Source organism: Malus sylvestris, chromosome 11, assembly GCF_916048215.2.
Source record: "Malus sylvestris chromosome 11, drMalSylv7.2, whole genome shotgun sequence".
NCBI lineage: Eukaryota > Viridiplantae > Streptophyta > Magnoliopsida > Rosales > Rosaceae > Malus > Malus sylvestris.
This window is the reverse complement of record NC_062270.1, coordinates 31,681,601-31,695,554: the sequence shown is the minus strand read 5'-3', so window position 1 is coordinate 31,695,554 and position 13,954 is coordinate 31,681,601. Positions and strand designations below refer to the sequence as shown.

At 38.6% G+C, this 13,954-nt stretch overlaps 1 protein-coding gene across 1 annotated transcript; it reads left to right on the top strand.

The window, feature by feature from the left end:
• The first annotated feature begins 333 nt into the window (after window positions 1–333).
• On the top strand, window positions 334–8,361 carry LOC126588808 (putative anthocyanidin reductase). Its single transcript, XM_050253934.1, has 6 exons — window positions 334–562; window positions 6,269–6,436; window positions 6,543–6,760; window positions 6,933–7,092; window positions 7,412–7,622; window positions 8,081–8,361. The coding sequence occupies exons 1-6, from the start codon at window positions 457–459 to the stop codon at window positions 8,238–8,240; spliced, it is 1,023 nt and encodes a 340-aa protein (XP_050109891.1). The 5' UTR covers window positions 334–456; the 3' UTR covers window positions 8,241–8,361.
• The last annotated feature ends 5,593 nt before the right edge of the window (window positions 8,362–13,954 follow it).

The window sequence follows — 13,954 nt, the reverse complement described above, 5'->3', positions numbered from 1 at the left end:
ACTCTCTGTTATCTCAAAATTTTAATAATATTTTATAATATTAGCATAAAAATTGACGTTACATTGGAAAGTAACAAAAAATCTCTAAAAAAATTCACTTTAAAATAGTCTCCTCGCCATTTCTGGTCTTGACAGTAGTACATTTGTAATTGGTGTAATTTCCATAAATATGATATAGACCAGGCGTGGAAATATTTGCCTCCCAAAAAATTTAAAAATTATTTATTAATTACTATCCTCACAGGCTTTGTCGATTATATTAGCTACATGATTACACGTTTACAACATCCAATATTATATTATTTTAGCTACATGATTATTATACTAATTTAGGGATATGATATTATATTAGCCACATGATTACAACATCCAATACTAAGATTAATTCAATGTATATGTGCGTGTGTGTGTGTGTATATATAGCAGCCTGCGGTGGAGAGCAAAAGAAAGGGAGCCATGGCAACATACTGTGTTACCGGAGCTACTGGTTTTATAGGGTCTTGGCTGGTGAAGACCCTCCTGGAGAAAGGCCATATGGTTCATGCAACAGTCCGTGATCCTGGTCTGTACACCTCTTTAATCAATTATCTCTCTCTTGTTATTCTGTTTTTGGTTATATTTTTCACGCTTTTATTTTCATCCAAGTAGAAAAAAATTGTAGCTTTCTTTTTGTTCAGATTTTGTTTGTGGTTTTTATGGTTGATCTTTTAACTAGAAAGGGAGATAAGAGATAGAGAGATGAAAACCGGTGAAAGAACTCTGTTTTGGGAGAGAAAAAAAGATGAAATAGGTTATTGTGGGCCCGCCACTAATACAAGATCTTGTTGAGAGAGAAGAAATGATGATATTGATAGTTAATTCGTTTCATTTTCTAAGTTGAGAATTAGCTTTCTGAAATTTGCACAAATTTTTTGGTGAGATCATCAATACTTGCATATAGTAGCTAGAAGCCTAGAAGGATCTTATTTGAGTTAGCATCAGGTTCTAATAGTGGTATTCTTTTAGTCAAAGATCGTTTTAGGTAGAAAGTTTATGAATATACCTGCCTAGAAGTCATTTGGTTAAACATAATTACATGCATTTTAAATTATCTCAAGATATATGTGTATAAGCATGACATTTTGATTGGTAGACCACGAATGTAAGTTTATGTCAGCCCGGCTCAACTTACAAGTCTAGTTTATGGTTGAGATATCCTTAATTCATAAGATTGTTTGCAATTGGAAGATGTATATTTGAGATGTAAAAACTATATTTACATCCCATTTTATATTTTCATCATACGTAAATGAAATTCTGCTCGAATAAGTAGAGATATAAATATAAGATCTTATTTAATTTTTGTTTTTATTGGAACCCAACACCAAAAATGTGAAATATATATATAGAGAGAGATTATATTCACACACCCCAAATTACTTCTCCCACACCTTTTAAAATTTTTAATATTTTCTACACACCATTAGCACTTGATAGAAAAATATTAAAAAATTAAAAGGGTGTGGAAGTAATTTGGGGCGTGTGAATATAATCTCCCATATATATATATAGGGAATTGTTATTAGTACTCCAAAAATCTCATTCTACACTCTAAACTTTCTATATTAGGAAACACTTCTGAGGAGTGTAGAATGAATCGCAAGGCTATTGGCACAATTAGACAATGGGTGGACGATAGTGTTTTTCACCATGTGTCTAAAGAAACCAATGCTCGCGAGTTTTGGACGAAACTTGAGTCCTTGTTCGAGAAGAAGCCCAAAAAGCCTTCTTGATCAAAGAGCTCATCAATGTGAAGTACAAGGATGGTTTAAGTGTAGCAAAACACTTGAACAATTTCCAAAATATCATCAACCAATTGGCTACTATGAAAATGACGATTGAGGACGAGCTGCAAGCACTATTGCTACTTGGATCCTCGCCAAACAGTTGGGAGACCTTTGTGGTGAGTGTAAGTAACTCTGCTTCTAATGGTGTTCTTATTCTTGATAATGTTAAAAATAGCATGCTCAATGTAGAAACAAGGAGAAAGACTTCTAGCATAGATAGTAGCCAAGTATTTGTCACAGAAAACCGTGGAAGAAGCAAGAGCAGAGGGCCTAAAGGTTATGGCAAGAGTCATAGCCGATCCAAGTCAAGGTTCAGGGGTACATGCCACCATTGTGGCAAAGAATGCCATATGAAGAAAAACTGTCGAGTTTGGAAGAGAGAGTAAAGGGAAGGAAACAATCAGAAGAAAGATCATACTGGCAATACCACTGCTGTCATATGTGGTGATGTACCAGAAATATTGTCTGTTGGTGAATGTCTGCATATGGGCAACTCTGACGGAGACATTGAATGGATCTGTGACAATGGAGCTTCCTTCCATGCTACGTGCAAACGGGAGTTCTTTAGTACATACAAAGAAGGTGACTTTGGCATAGTGAAGATGGGGAATAAAAGCTATTCCAAAATTCTTGGAATTTATGATATTTGCCTAAGAACTAATCTTGGTTGCCAGTTGATGTTGAAAGATGTGAGACATATTCCTAATATACGTCTCAATCTGATATCCATTGGTACCCTTGATCAACAAGGTTATTATTACCATATTGGCGAAGGAAAATTGAAGCTTACTAAAGGCTTAATGGTGGTAGCAAGAGCACGACTTTGTTGTACGTTGTACCGGTCAAATGCCAAGGTTTTGAAAGATGAGTTGAATGTTGTGGATGACTTATCTCTAGACTTGTGGCATAAGAGGCTAGGCCACATGAGTGAGAAAAGCCTACAAGTTTTGGCAAAGAAGTCTCACATTCCCTTTGCCAAAGGTACGTCGTTAAACTCTTGTGAGCATTGTTTATTCGGAAAACAAAGAAGAATTAGTTTTTCTGTTCCATCTACAAAGAAAGCAAATTTGTTAGATCTTGTTTATTCAGATGTGTGTGGTCCCATGGAAGTCGAGCCACTTGGAAGAAATAAATATTTTGTTACGTATATTGATGATGCTTCACAAAAGGTCTGGGTGTATTTGTTGAAATCCAAAGACCAGGTGTTTCAGACATTCCAGGAGTTTCATGCCATGGTGGAGAGGGAAATTTGGAAACCTCTCAAGTGCCTTCGTAGCGACAACGGCGGCGAGTACACATCTCACCAGTTTAGAGAGTATTGTGTGAAACATGGCATACGTCATGAGAAGACAGTTCCTGGAACTCCACAACATAACGGTGTTGCTGAAAGAATGAACTGAACCATCATGGAAAAGGTGTATGCTAAGGACTGCAAAATTATCTAAGCAGTTATGGGGTGAAGCTGTAAGGACAACCTGCTATTTGATCAACCGATCTCCATCAGTACCATTAGGTCTTGATGTTCCAGATAGAGTATGGACTATTAATGATGTGTCTTACTTTTATCTGAAGGTGTTTGGTTGTAAATCTTTTGTGCATGTGCCCAAAGAGTAGAGATCGAAGTTAGACTACAAAGTTACACCGTGCATCTTTCTTGGTTATGGCGGTGAAGATTTTGGTTACAGATTATGGGACCCATACCAGAAGAAGTTTATCCGAAGTAAAGACGTGGTCTTTTATGAAGATCAAACAATTGGGGATTCGGATGAAGAGGCACAACCAGATGGCGTAGTCAGAGAAATTGATCCATTAGCTTCAGATGAAAAAAGTCACGATGACATCCCTGAAGCAGCTACAAATGAAGTGCATGCAGAACCATATAATGCTGATCAGGGGGAGCCTGATCAAGATGAGCCAGACCATGAGATTGCTGATCAGGGGGAGCCTAGTCAAGAATAGCAGATTCAAGGAAAACCCAATCAAGGGGAGCCTCTAGCCCTGCAAGAGAATGAAGACCAGGTCAGAAGATCCAACAGAAGTCGAATACCATATACTAAGTATTCTTCATCAGAGTATATCATGTTGACTAATTATGGAGAACCCGAAACTTATGAGGAGGCTAGAACTCATAACGACAGTGATAAATGGATGAAGGCAATGGAGTCAGAGATGGATTCCTTATTAAAGAATGATACTTATGAGCTAGTAGAGCTTCCAAATGGCAGAAAAGCATTGAAAAACAAATGGGTGTTCAAATTGAAAAGGGACGACAACATGACAATGTACAAGGCTCATTTGGTTGTCAAAGGTTTTGGTCAAAAGAAAGGAGTTTACTTTGATGAGATTTTCTCACCGGTGGTGAAGATGACTTCCATTCGAGTTATCCCTGGTATGGTAGCAAGCATGGATCTTAAGCTCGAGCAGTTAGACGTTAAAACTGCATTTCTCCACGGCAATTTAGAAGATGAGATATACATGGAACAACCCAAAGGCTTTGAAGTCAAAGGTAAAGAAAATTTGGTGTGCAAGCTCAAGAAAAGCTTATATGGTCTTAAGCAGGCTCCGAGACAATGGAATAAGAAGTTCAACTCATTCATGGTGAGTAATAGGTACAAGATAACTCATGCTGACTTTTGTGTCTATATCAAACAATTTTCTGGAGGTAAATTCATTATTTTATTGCTTTATGTTGATGACATGTTGATTGTCAGTCAAGATGCTTCTATGATTAAAAAGCTCAAAGAAAAGTTATCTAAGTCATTTGACATAAAGGACTTAGGGCCAGCCAAGCAGATTTTGGGCATGGAGATAATTCGTGACAGAAAATCCAAGAAGTTGTGGTTGTCACAAGAAAAGTATGTTGAACGGGTGCTTGAAAGGTTCAACAGGAAAGCAGCCAAATCGGTAAGCTCACCTTTAGCCAATCATATCAAGTTGAGCAAAGAGTCATGTCCAAAAACATATGAAGAAAATGAGAAAATGGCAGTTGTTCCCTACTTTTCAGTAGTAAGAAGTATCATGTATGCAATGGTGTGCACACGGCCAGATATTGCTCATGCAGTAGGTGTGGTAAGCAGGTTTCTCTCTAATCCAGGGAAAGACCATTGGGAAGCTGTTAAGTGGATTCTTAGATATTTGAAGGGGACTTCTAAGATGTGCTTGTGCTTTGGCGATTCCAAACCAATCTTGGAAGGATTTACAGATGCTGACATGGGAGGTGACCTGGATGGTAGAAAATCTACGTTTGGGTACTTGTTTACTTTTGCAGGGGTAGCCGTGTCTTGGCAATCCAAGTTGCAAAAGTGTGTTGCTTTGTCCACAACCGAGGCTGAATACATAGCCGCTACAAAAGCATGCAAGGAGTTGTTGTGGCTAAAGCGGTTTCTCCAAGAGTTGGGTTTGAAGCAAAGTGATTATGGCGTTTATTGTGATAGTCAGAGTGCTCTGGATTTGATCAAGAACACTACATATCATTCACGCACTAAGTACATTGATATTCGTTATCACTGGATTAGAGATGTTATCGAGAACAAGTTGCTACAACTGAAGATTCATACCGATAATAATTCTTCAGACATGTTGACAAAGATAGTCACAAAATCAAAGTTGGAATTCTGCATTAAGGCTGCTGGGATGGACTCCAGGTAACTTGGAGTCATGATCGGAATTCCTCCCTTATGGACTGGAGGGGGAGATTGTTGGTATATGGTCCAACCCACGATCAATGTTCTAGATTATTCTAGTAAGCAAGTAAGGTGGCTGGAGCATGCTAGACAATTCTAGCATGTTATTAAGTTGATGGAAGAAGCTAGAGAGAACTAGCTTCCTTGGTTGCAAATGGAAAGATCTAGAAGCCACACTTTTGTGGCTAGTCTAGAATTATCTATGCTAAAGGTTTGAAGAATACACTAGAAACTAGTTCTAGTTTGTAGAAGGAACTAGAAACTAGTAGAATGCCAAGCCCTCACCTATAAATATGGGTGAAATGTTGTAGTGATGTAACCAATTAAGAACCAAGTGTGAGTAGCAAAGGATAAAGTCCAAAGCTAGAGTTCCACTCCAAGAGTGAAAGTGAAAGTGTTCCACTACACATTGTGAGTGAAGTTTAGAGTGATAGAAAGTGTGTGTCATACTTTCTTGTATCCATCAAGCCTTGTTTTTGGCTTGGTAAGACTACTCTTGTTGTACTCATCTTTTTCATAGAGTGAAGATTGATCCTTGTTTCGTGGACGTAGGCATAAGTTGCCGAACCACATAAATTCTTAGTGTCCATTTTTTACTTTACCTTGAGCATTCTCTATCTTGTAGTACCGACATTCCTAACATGTAAAACACACATTCCTAGGCATTTTGCATCTCACATTGGAGATGCTCCAATCGTGCTAATTTTCTTCTATGAATGTTTCAATAAGGGTGATGAGTTTCCACTTAAAATCGCACAGCCAAGTGTTTGCAGCTATTATCATTGTGGACAAGCACTGATCGGTTAAGATTGTTCCGAGCTGATTTGCGACAAGAAGGAAGCTTCGACGAGGCTGTGAAGGGTTGTGACGGCGTATTTCACGTTGCAGCATCAATGGAATTCAGTGTTACTGTAACAGAAAACATTGGTAATGCATAACATATGTGCTACATTTTCACTACACGAACAGCACATAGCCCTACACTCTTAATAAACCCAAACCGAGTTCCGATCTAAATTGTTTTTATGTCTAGAGAGCTATGTTCAATCAAATATCATTGAGCCTGCAATCAAAGGAACCTTAGACCTCCTCCAATCCTGTGTGAATTCTAGAACGGTGAAAAGGGTTGTACTCACCTCTTCCATTAGTACTATCACTGCCAAAGATGGCAACGGAAATGCAAGAGCTGTTGTTGATGAGTCTTGCCAAACTCCAGTTGATCAAGTTCTAAGTGCAAAAGCAAGTGGATGGGTAAATGTTTCCTCTCCTCCATATAAATCTCTCTTTGCTTTATTTTTACAATTAGAAAATACTCAGTAATCCGACGCACATATTAGTCTATCTAGTTGAAATAGTCACTATCGTCCGACGTATCAAACGAGGTCTCATTGTGCATTAAAAACATTCTTTCTTTAATTTACAGGTTTATGCACTTTCCAAGATTCTCACAGAGGAAGCAGCATTCAGATTTGCAAGTGAGAATGGGATTAATCTTGTATCAATCATAACAAGTACTGTTGGGGGCAATTTTCTCACTTCCAAGGTTCCATCAAGCATTCAAGTTCTCTTATCTCCAATAACTGGTGCTTCTGCTATATCTCTCTTCTTCTTTCTTTCTTAAAGAATCTCGATGGCACAAGAAAGATTTGTCATTGAAATATACAAATACACTATGTTAGCCTTTCCAATAGGGGTGTGTGACTACAATACCCCTTGCCCGTAAGTGTATCGGGTTTTTAATGGGGCAGATGAAAGCGATGAAAGTATAGGACCTATTTCTTTAAATCTCACCCGTTCATTTTATGTTACATTGAATGCAACGTGCTTTATTGATTTCCCTCAAAATAAGAAGTATGGATATCATAAACACAATTGAAGCTGTGGATAGATCTTTCTATGCAGGTGACTCTGAACTTTATGGCATCTTATCTGCGGTAAATGCAAGGATGGGATCAATTGCTTTAGTTCATGTTGAAGATATATGCAATGCCCACATCTTTTTAATGGAGCACACCAAAGCGGAAGGTCGTTACATATGCGTTGCCCAAAGTTGTCCAATATCTAAGTTGCTTAACTATCTAGCTCAGGCGTATCCTTGCTCAAATTCAAACAGGTATAGTACATTTTTCTGTTAGACTTTTCGAGCTGCATATTATTTCAGTGATACTTCTCTTCTTAATATTCAAAGAATTCCCAAGTTCAAATCTCCCTCTCGGTCGGGTGAGCTTTATGTTCTCAATTTAGATCCTCATCAGATCATTATGTGTGTGTGTGTGTGTGTGTGTGTGTGTGTGTGTGTGTTTGTGTGTGTGAGTGTGTGTACATTGCTAGAGGCAGTTCAAGAAAAATGGTCTTTAATACCATTTTCTCAGTGACCAAATGAAGAATGGTCATAAATAGTAGGGATGAAATGAGAGTTGATTATTGGACTTAGCTCCTTATTCCTACTCAATATATATTTTAATTTGCTCGGAGTTTGTAACTCAAATAGTTAACTACTAATTATACGCACCTCCTAAAATTGTACGAGATTTCCCTTTATATACATAATGTTCTGTACATATTTTGCAGGTACAGAGTGATTGAGGAAGAAAATGATGTAGTACCCTATTCCGAGATCTCTTCAAAGAAGCTAACAGATTTGGGATTCACTTACAAGCATGGAATTGAAGATATGGTTCACCAGACAGTTTCTTGTTGTGTAGATTATGGCTTTCTACCTCCTATTTAGAGTTTAGAGTTTTTCTACGTTGTGGTTAATAACTTCTTTTTTTTTTTTTTTTTTTAATGTGAACATATTGTCGATATTGTTCATAATTATACCATTTATACTATGAACTTACAGTTGTCAACGTATGGTCGACATGATTGTCAGTACATTGTGATATTTTAACTGCAAGTGCGCCTAACCGCAATTTAGAAAGAAGGTTTAATTAAACTAAATCTCTGGTTATCGATCAAAGATGTGGGCTTGTTGGCAAACAGACATTTCCTTTCCTCTGTATTTTCATGTATTCGTCTAGAAGCATTTTTAAGGTTCTTTTTCAGGTATTGCTGAAAAGTTTTTTTTTTTTTTTCTTGTACAAAAAGCACTCGTTTTTTTTTTTTTGTCGAGGAAAAAAAAAGAAAAAAAAAACACTTGTTTATCTGTCAAATTATAGTTGGAAGGAAAAGCCATTTTGACCATGGAAGATGCTTTCGGCAGTAACCAAACCCGCCTTTACTACTAAATACTGTATCCAAGTCAACTGTTTTGGCTAGCCGAAGTGAGAAGCCAAGTTGGTTGCCACCTTACACAAAGCTGTAGATTCATCTGCGAAACAAATATGTATTCAAGTCAAATCAATTAGATTTAATGCTTTTGGCATGTTCATTGAGGGAGACAAAATGACAGGGAGAAAAGAATCTCGAAGTTGGACCCGGAGGCCTTGGAATTATATATGGTATAAATAAGAATTCAGTTTTCTTGTTCTTTAACATTATGTTCGGAAGAAGGAAATAAATGTGAAATTTTAATAAAAGTCAGAATTTATAAATTGACATGCACAAATTCATTTGTTTGGATTCATAAACATATAAATTTAGAATTTCCGTGTAGAAAAAAAACTTGGAATTTGGGACCTCCAATTCCTAAGTTCAAATTCCATGTAAATAAGTATCATTTCCCAATTTCTATGATTGTGAGTTTAAAAATAACAAATTCCGTATTCAATTTTGTTGATGCACAAAATCAGTGAGGATTTTGGTACAACAGAAAGTGTCAAGTTTGTGACCTTCGCTAAATTGCTCCGGTCACTAGTGTGGATAAGTATGTAAATGGATGGAGACAAGGAAGCAAACACAAGATGTACGTGGTTCACCCAGATTGGCTACGTCCACGAAGTAGAGGAGTTCTCATTAATTGTGAATGGTTTACACAAGTACATAGGTTCAAGCTCTCCTTTAGTGAGTACAAGTGAATGATTTAGTACAAATGACATTAGGCAATATTGTGGGAGAATGATCTCCTTTTATAGAAGAGAGTTTCTAGCTTTGTTCTGACATTGACACGTGTCGTGTTGTGATTGGCTTATGATGTTGACACGTGTCTCGCTGGAATTGGCTTCTGATGTCAACACGTGTCGCACTGTGATTGGCCTCCTGGTTGGAAGGAAACTCTTCTGGGTCTTTGACGATATAACCTTGACTGGTGCTCAGTAGTTTCGGGATTGGTCAAGTATGGTACAAACAGTGCTCCCCTAAGTTCCCGAGTGAATGAAGCTCCTCGGTTGGGGACTTGCAAGATCCAAGCCGTTGAGTAATCACGAAACTTCTAAGTACCGAAGTGTGGTATTGTCTTCACTTGCCTTATCTGTCTCATAGGTAGATGTGGCATCTTCTCTGGAAGTACTCTTCCTCCATCCAGGGGTGGTATCTTTAACCGGTGGAGATGTACAAGGTAATGTACCAATTTCACTTGAAGCTTACTTGTAGTTTCAAGCTTGGTCAAGCGCAATACAAACCATATAGTAAGAGTACCCCAAGTCGCCGAGCTAGGAGATCTGCCGAAAGAGGTGACAAATAAGGTAAGCAATCAGAGCTCCAAGCAATCAGTCCCAGATCAAAAGTTTGATTTCGAGTTCTGGCTGATTGTTCTCATTCTCCTTATCTTGCAGGCAGCATGAAGGATAAAAAGAAGAAAAAGGAGAAGAGATGATATGAGATACTTTTGCTTTTGAAGAAGTAACTTTCCACAGGCTTATTCTTGAACTGGGCTGGAGGGTTTTCTGGTTTCCTCCAGAGTATAAGGCCGACTCAAGAATTTGAGGTTCAAAACAAGTCCATCAAATTTAGAGTACGTTCGACCCTGATGATATGGGATACTTTTGTTGTTGACAAAGTAGTGGATGTATCGGCACGTGTTCTGTTACGCTTGTCTCCACATGCTTCCTTGTATCCTTCTCACTTGCCCTATCTGTTCCTCAGGCAGATATGGTATCTTCTCTAGAAGCATAAGATGTTGAAGAGGAGTACTCGAGAGCAATGCCAGGTAAGTAATCAGGCAAAGGGTTCCAGGCAGTCAGTTCCTGACTGGAAGCTTGATTCCAAGTGCTGACTGATTGCTCTCTTTCTTCTTGTCTTGCAGGTAAGAACAAGGGCAAAAGAAAAGACAGGGAAAAAACATGATATGAGATACTTTTGCTTTTGACCATGATGATATGAGATACTCTTGCTCTGATGTGGCTGGTTTGCATAGGTATTATTGGGGGGGAAGAAAGCTGAGTATTTCGAGAGGCTTCGTTGGGAGTGCCCTTTCAGATATGAGGAAGGGTTGAGCATTTTTGCAGGTCTGCCTGTCCGTGGAGGATGAAGGTCGACATATATAGGAGTCTTCCTAACAACAAGTAGTAATGCTATTCCTTTACCATTCTTGATCATAGCAATGTAGTGGGAGCTGCAAGCTTCACGTGTTTTAACTTTGTCAGAGCACTTTGAAAAAGTGGTTTGTGGTATCTGGAAAGCTGATGTTGAGTGTGAAGATTACAGACAAGCTTTATCCAAGGAAATCTGGCTCTCGAAGTTCGGAGAGTGGTGCCTCTTCGGTTTTCGAACAAGCAATCCTGTCGGGGATCTGGCTCTCGAGATTCAGAGAATAGTGCCTCTTCGATTTTTGAGAAAGTAATCATGTTGGGAGTCTGGCTCTCGAAATTCGAAGGGCGGTGTCTCTTCGATTTTTGAGCAAGTAATCCTGTTGGGAGTCTAGCTCTCAAGATTCGAAGAGCGGTGCCTCTTCAATTTTTGAGAAAGTAATCCTGGTGAGAGTCTGGATAGCGGTGCCTCTTCGATTTTTGAAAAAGCAATCCTGGTGAGAGTCTGGCTCTCGAGATTCGGGGATCGGTGCCTCTTCGATTTTTGAGAAAGTAATCCTGGTAGGAGTCTGGCTCTCGAGATTCGGATCGCGGTGTCTCTTCGATTTTTGAGAAAGCAATCATGGTGAGAGTTTGGCTCTCGAGATTCGGAGGGCGGTGCCTCTTTGATTTTTGAGCAAGTAATCCTATTGGAAGTCTGACTCTCGAGATTTCGAGAGCGGTGCCTCTTCGATTTTTGAGCAAGCAATCTTGTTGGGAGTGTTTTCTCGAATGTGAGTAAAGGTTGGGCATTTTTGCCAGTCTGCCTTGCCACGGAGCACGGAGGTTAACACACATAGGGACTTTTTAGTTACCAAGCAGTGGTGGTATTCCTTTACCTTTGTGGGTAATAATAGGGTAGCTGGACCTTCAAAATTTATGTGTCTAAACTTTGTTAGAGATCTTTGGCAAAGTTATATGTGGTACCCGAGGAGCTGATGTTGCGTGTGGAAAGTGGTGCATCTTGGAAATCCGGAGAGTGGTGCCTATTCGATTTTTGAACCAACGGCCATGTTGCCCTTTCTTTTATAAAGGAACCAATTGTGTGCAAGAAGTACGTTCAGAGAGTTATTGCTTGTAGGAATTTTCCCCTTATTTTTGTACTTCAGAGATTTATTGCACCTTATTTCTCCTTCATCATTTATGAGAATGTCTGGCCCATCTGACCGTCATTTTGACTTGAACTTTGGTGAAAAGGCAGCCATGCCTTCTCAAGGCAACATATGACGTTCATCCTTCTTATCCCCTACTGGTCCTCTTATCGTTGGGGACTCTGTGATGAAGAATGATATAACCGTTGCGGTGGTGGCCAGGAACCTTCTCACTCCCAAAGATAACAGACTACTTTCCAAACGGTCTAATGAGTTGGCTGTTAAGGATTCCCTGGCTTTTAGTGTTCAGTGTGCAAGTTCTGTGTCAAAAATGACCCAATGCCTATTTGCTCGAACCCACCAAGTTGAATCATTGGTGGCTGAAGTGATAAGTCTTAAACAGGAGATTAGAGGTCTCAAGCATGAGAATAAACAGTTGCACAGGTTCGCACATGACTATGCTACAAACATGAAGAGGAAGCTTGACCAGATGCAGGAATCTGATGGTCAGATTTTACTTGATCATCAGAAGTTTGTGGGTTTGTTCCAAAGACATTTATTGCCTTTGTCTTCTGAAGCTGTACCGCGTAATGAAGCTCCAAATGATCAACCTCCGATGCCTCCTCCTTCTGGGGTTCTGTCCAGTACTGAGACTCCGAATGATCACCCTCTGATACCTTCTCTTTCTGAGGCTCTGCCGACTGCTGAGACTTCTCCTAAGCAACTTTTGTGAAGGCTCCCTCTTGTTTGTTTATTTTGACTCATGTATATGTACATATTTGTAACTTATCGGAGATATCAATAAATAAGCTTTGCTTCATTTCAACGTATTGTGTTAAATACACCAAAGTCTTCTTCACTAAGTTCTTTGAATTTTTTCTTTTGTTGAAGCTTGTTGAAGCTTGTATGTTGAAACTTTGTGAGTGAAGCATGTAGGTTGAGGTAGTGTTCCCTTAATTTCCCAAGTGAGGAAAACTTCTCGGTTGGAGACTTGAAAAATCCAAGTCACTGAGTGGTTGTGAGACTTCCGAGTATCAAGGTGCAGTAGCATATGGTAAGAGTCCCCCAAGTCTTCGGTCAAGGGAGTTGATGAATGAGGTGTCTTGCTAGTAGTCAAGCTTCTAAAGTAACAAAACTTCACAATTTTCCTTTCTAAGTGGTAGTCTAAAACTCCTCCTTCATATATATTTGTTATAAAAGTTGTTAGGCCCAAAGAAGAGGAGACCTAGGCAAATTTTTTTTTTCAATTTTTCTAATTTTTGAATTTTTGAATTTTCAAATTTTTGAATTTTCGAATTTCCGAAAATATATATATATATATATATATATATATATATATATATATATTTTAAGCTTTGTAGATGAAATTTTGAGGTTGAAACTTTGTTGGGTATCATGAATTGATTTTGCTTCACATTATCTTGATCAAGAATGTGTGAAGCTTTTGTGGGTTAAGCTTTTATGGGTCAAGCTTTTATTGGTCAAGTTTTTGTGGGTCAAGCTTTTGTGGGTCAAGCTTTTGTAGGTGAAGCTTTTGTGGATTTTGTGGGTAAAGCTTTTGTGGGTTAAGTTTTTGTGGGTGAAGCTTTTGTGGGTTAAGCTTTTATGGGTTAAGCTTTTGTAGTCGAAGCTTTTGTGGGTCAAGTTTTTGTGGGTCAAACTTTTGTGGGTGAAGTTTTTGTGTTGAAGCTTTTGTAGGTGAAACTTTGGAGTTGAAGCTTTTGTTGGGTACCATGAATTGATTTTGCTTCACACTATCTTGATCAAGATAGTGTGAAGCTTTTGAGAATTTGTAGTTGTCCTCCATTGATGAAGCTTTTGTTGGTGAAACTTTTGTATTGAAGCTTTGTAGGTGAAGCTTTGTAGGTGAAACTTTGGAGTTGAAGCTTTGTAGGTGAAGCTTTGGAGTTGAAGTTTTGTAGGTGAAGCTTTGGAGTTGAAGCTTTTGTTGGGTACCATGAATTGAT

Coding starts and splice junctions, on each gene's coding strand:
- LOC126588808 (XM_050253934.1), top strand. CDS start 457: ATGGCAACATACTGTGTTACCGGAGCTACTGGTTTTATAGGGTCTTGG. Junction 6,437..6,542: donor TACTGTAACAGAAAACATTG/GTAATGCATAAC, acceptor TTTTATGTCTAG/AGAGCTATGTTCAATCAAAT. Junction 7,093..7,411: donor TCTCTTATCTCCAATAACTG/GTGCTTCTGCTA, acceptor CTTTCTATGCAG/GTGACTCTGAACTTTATGGC.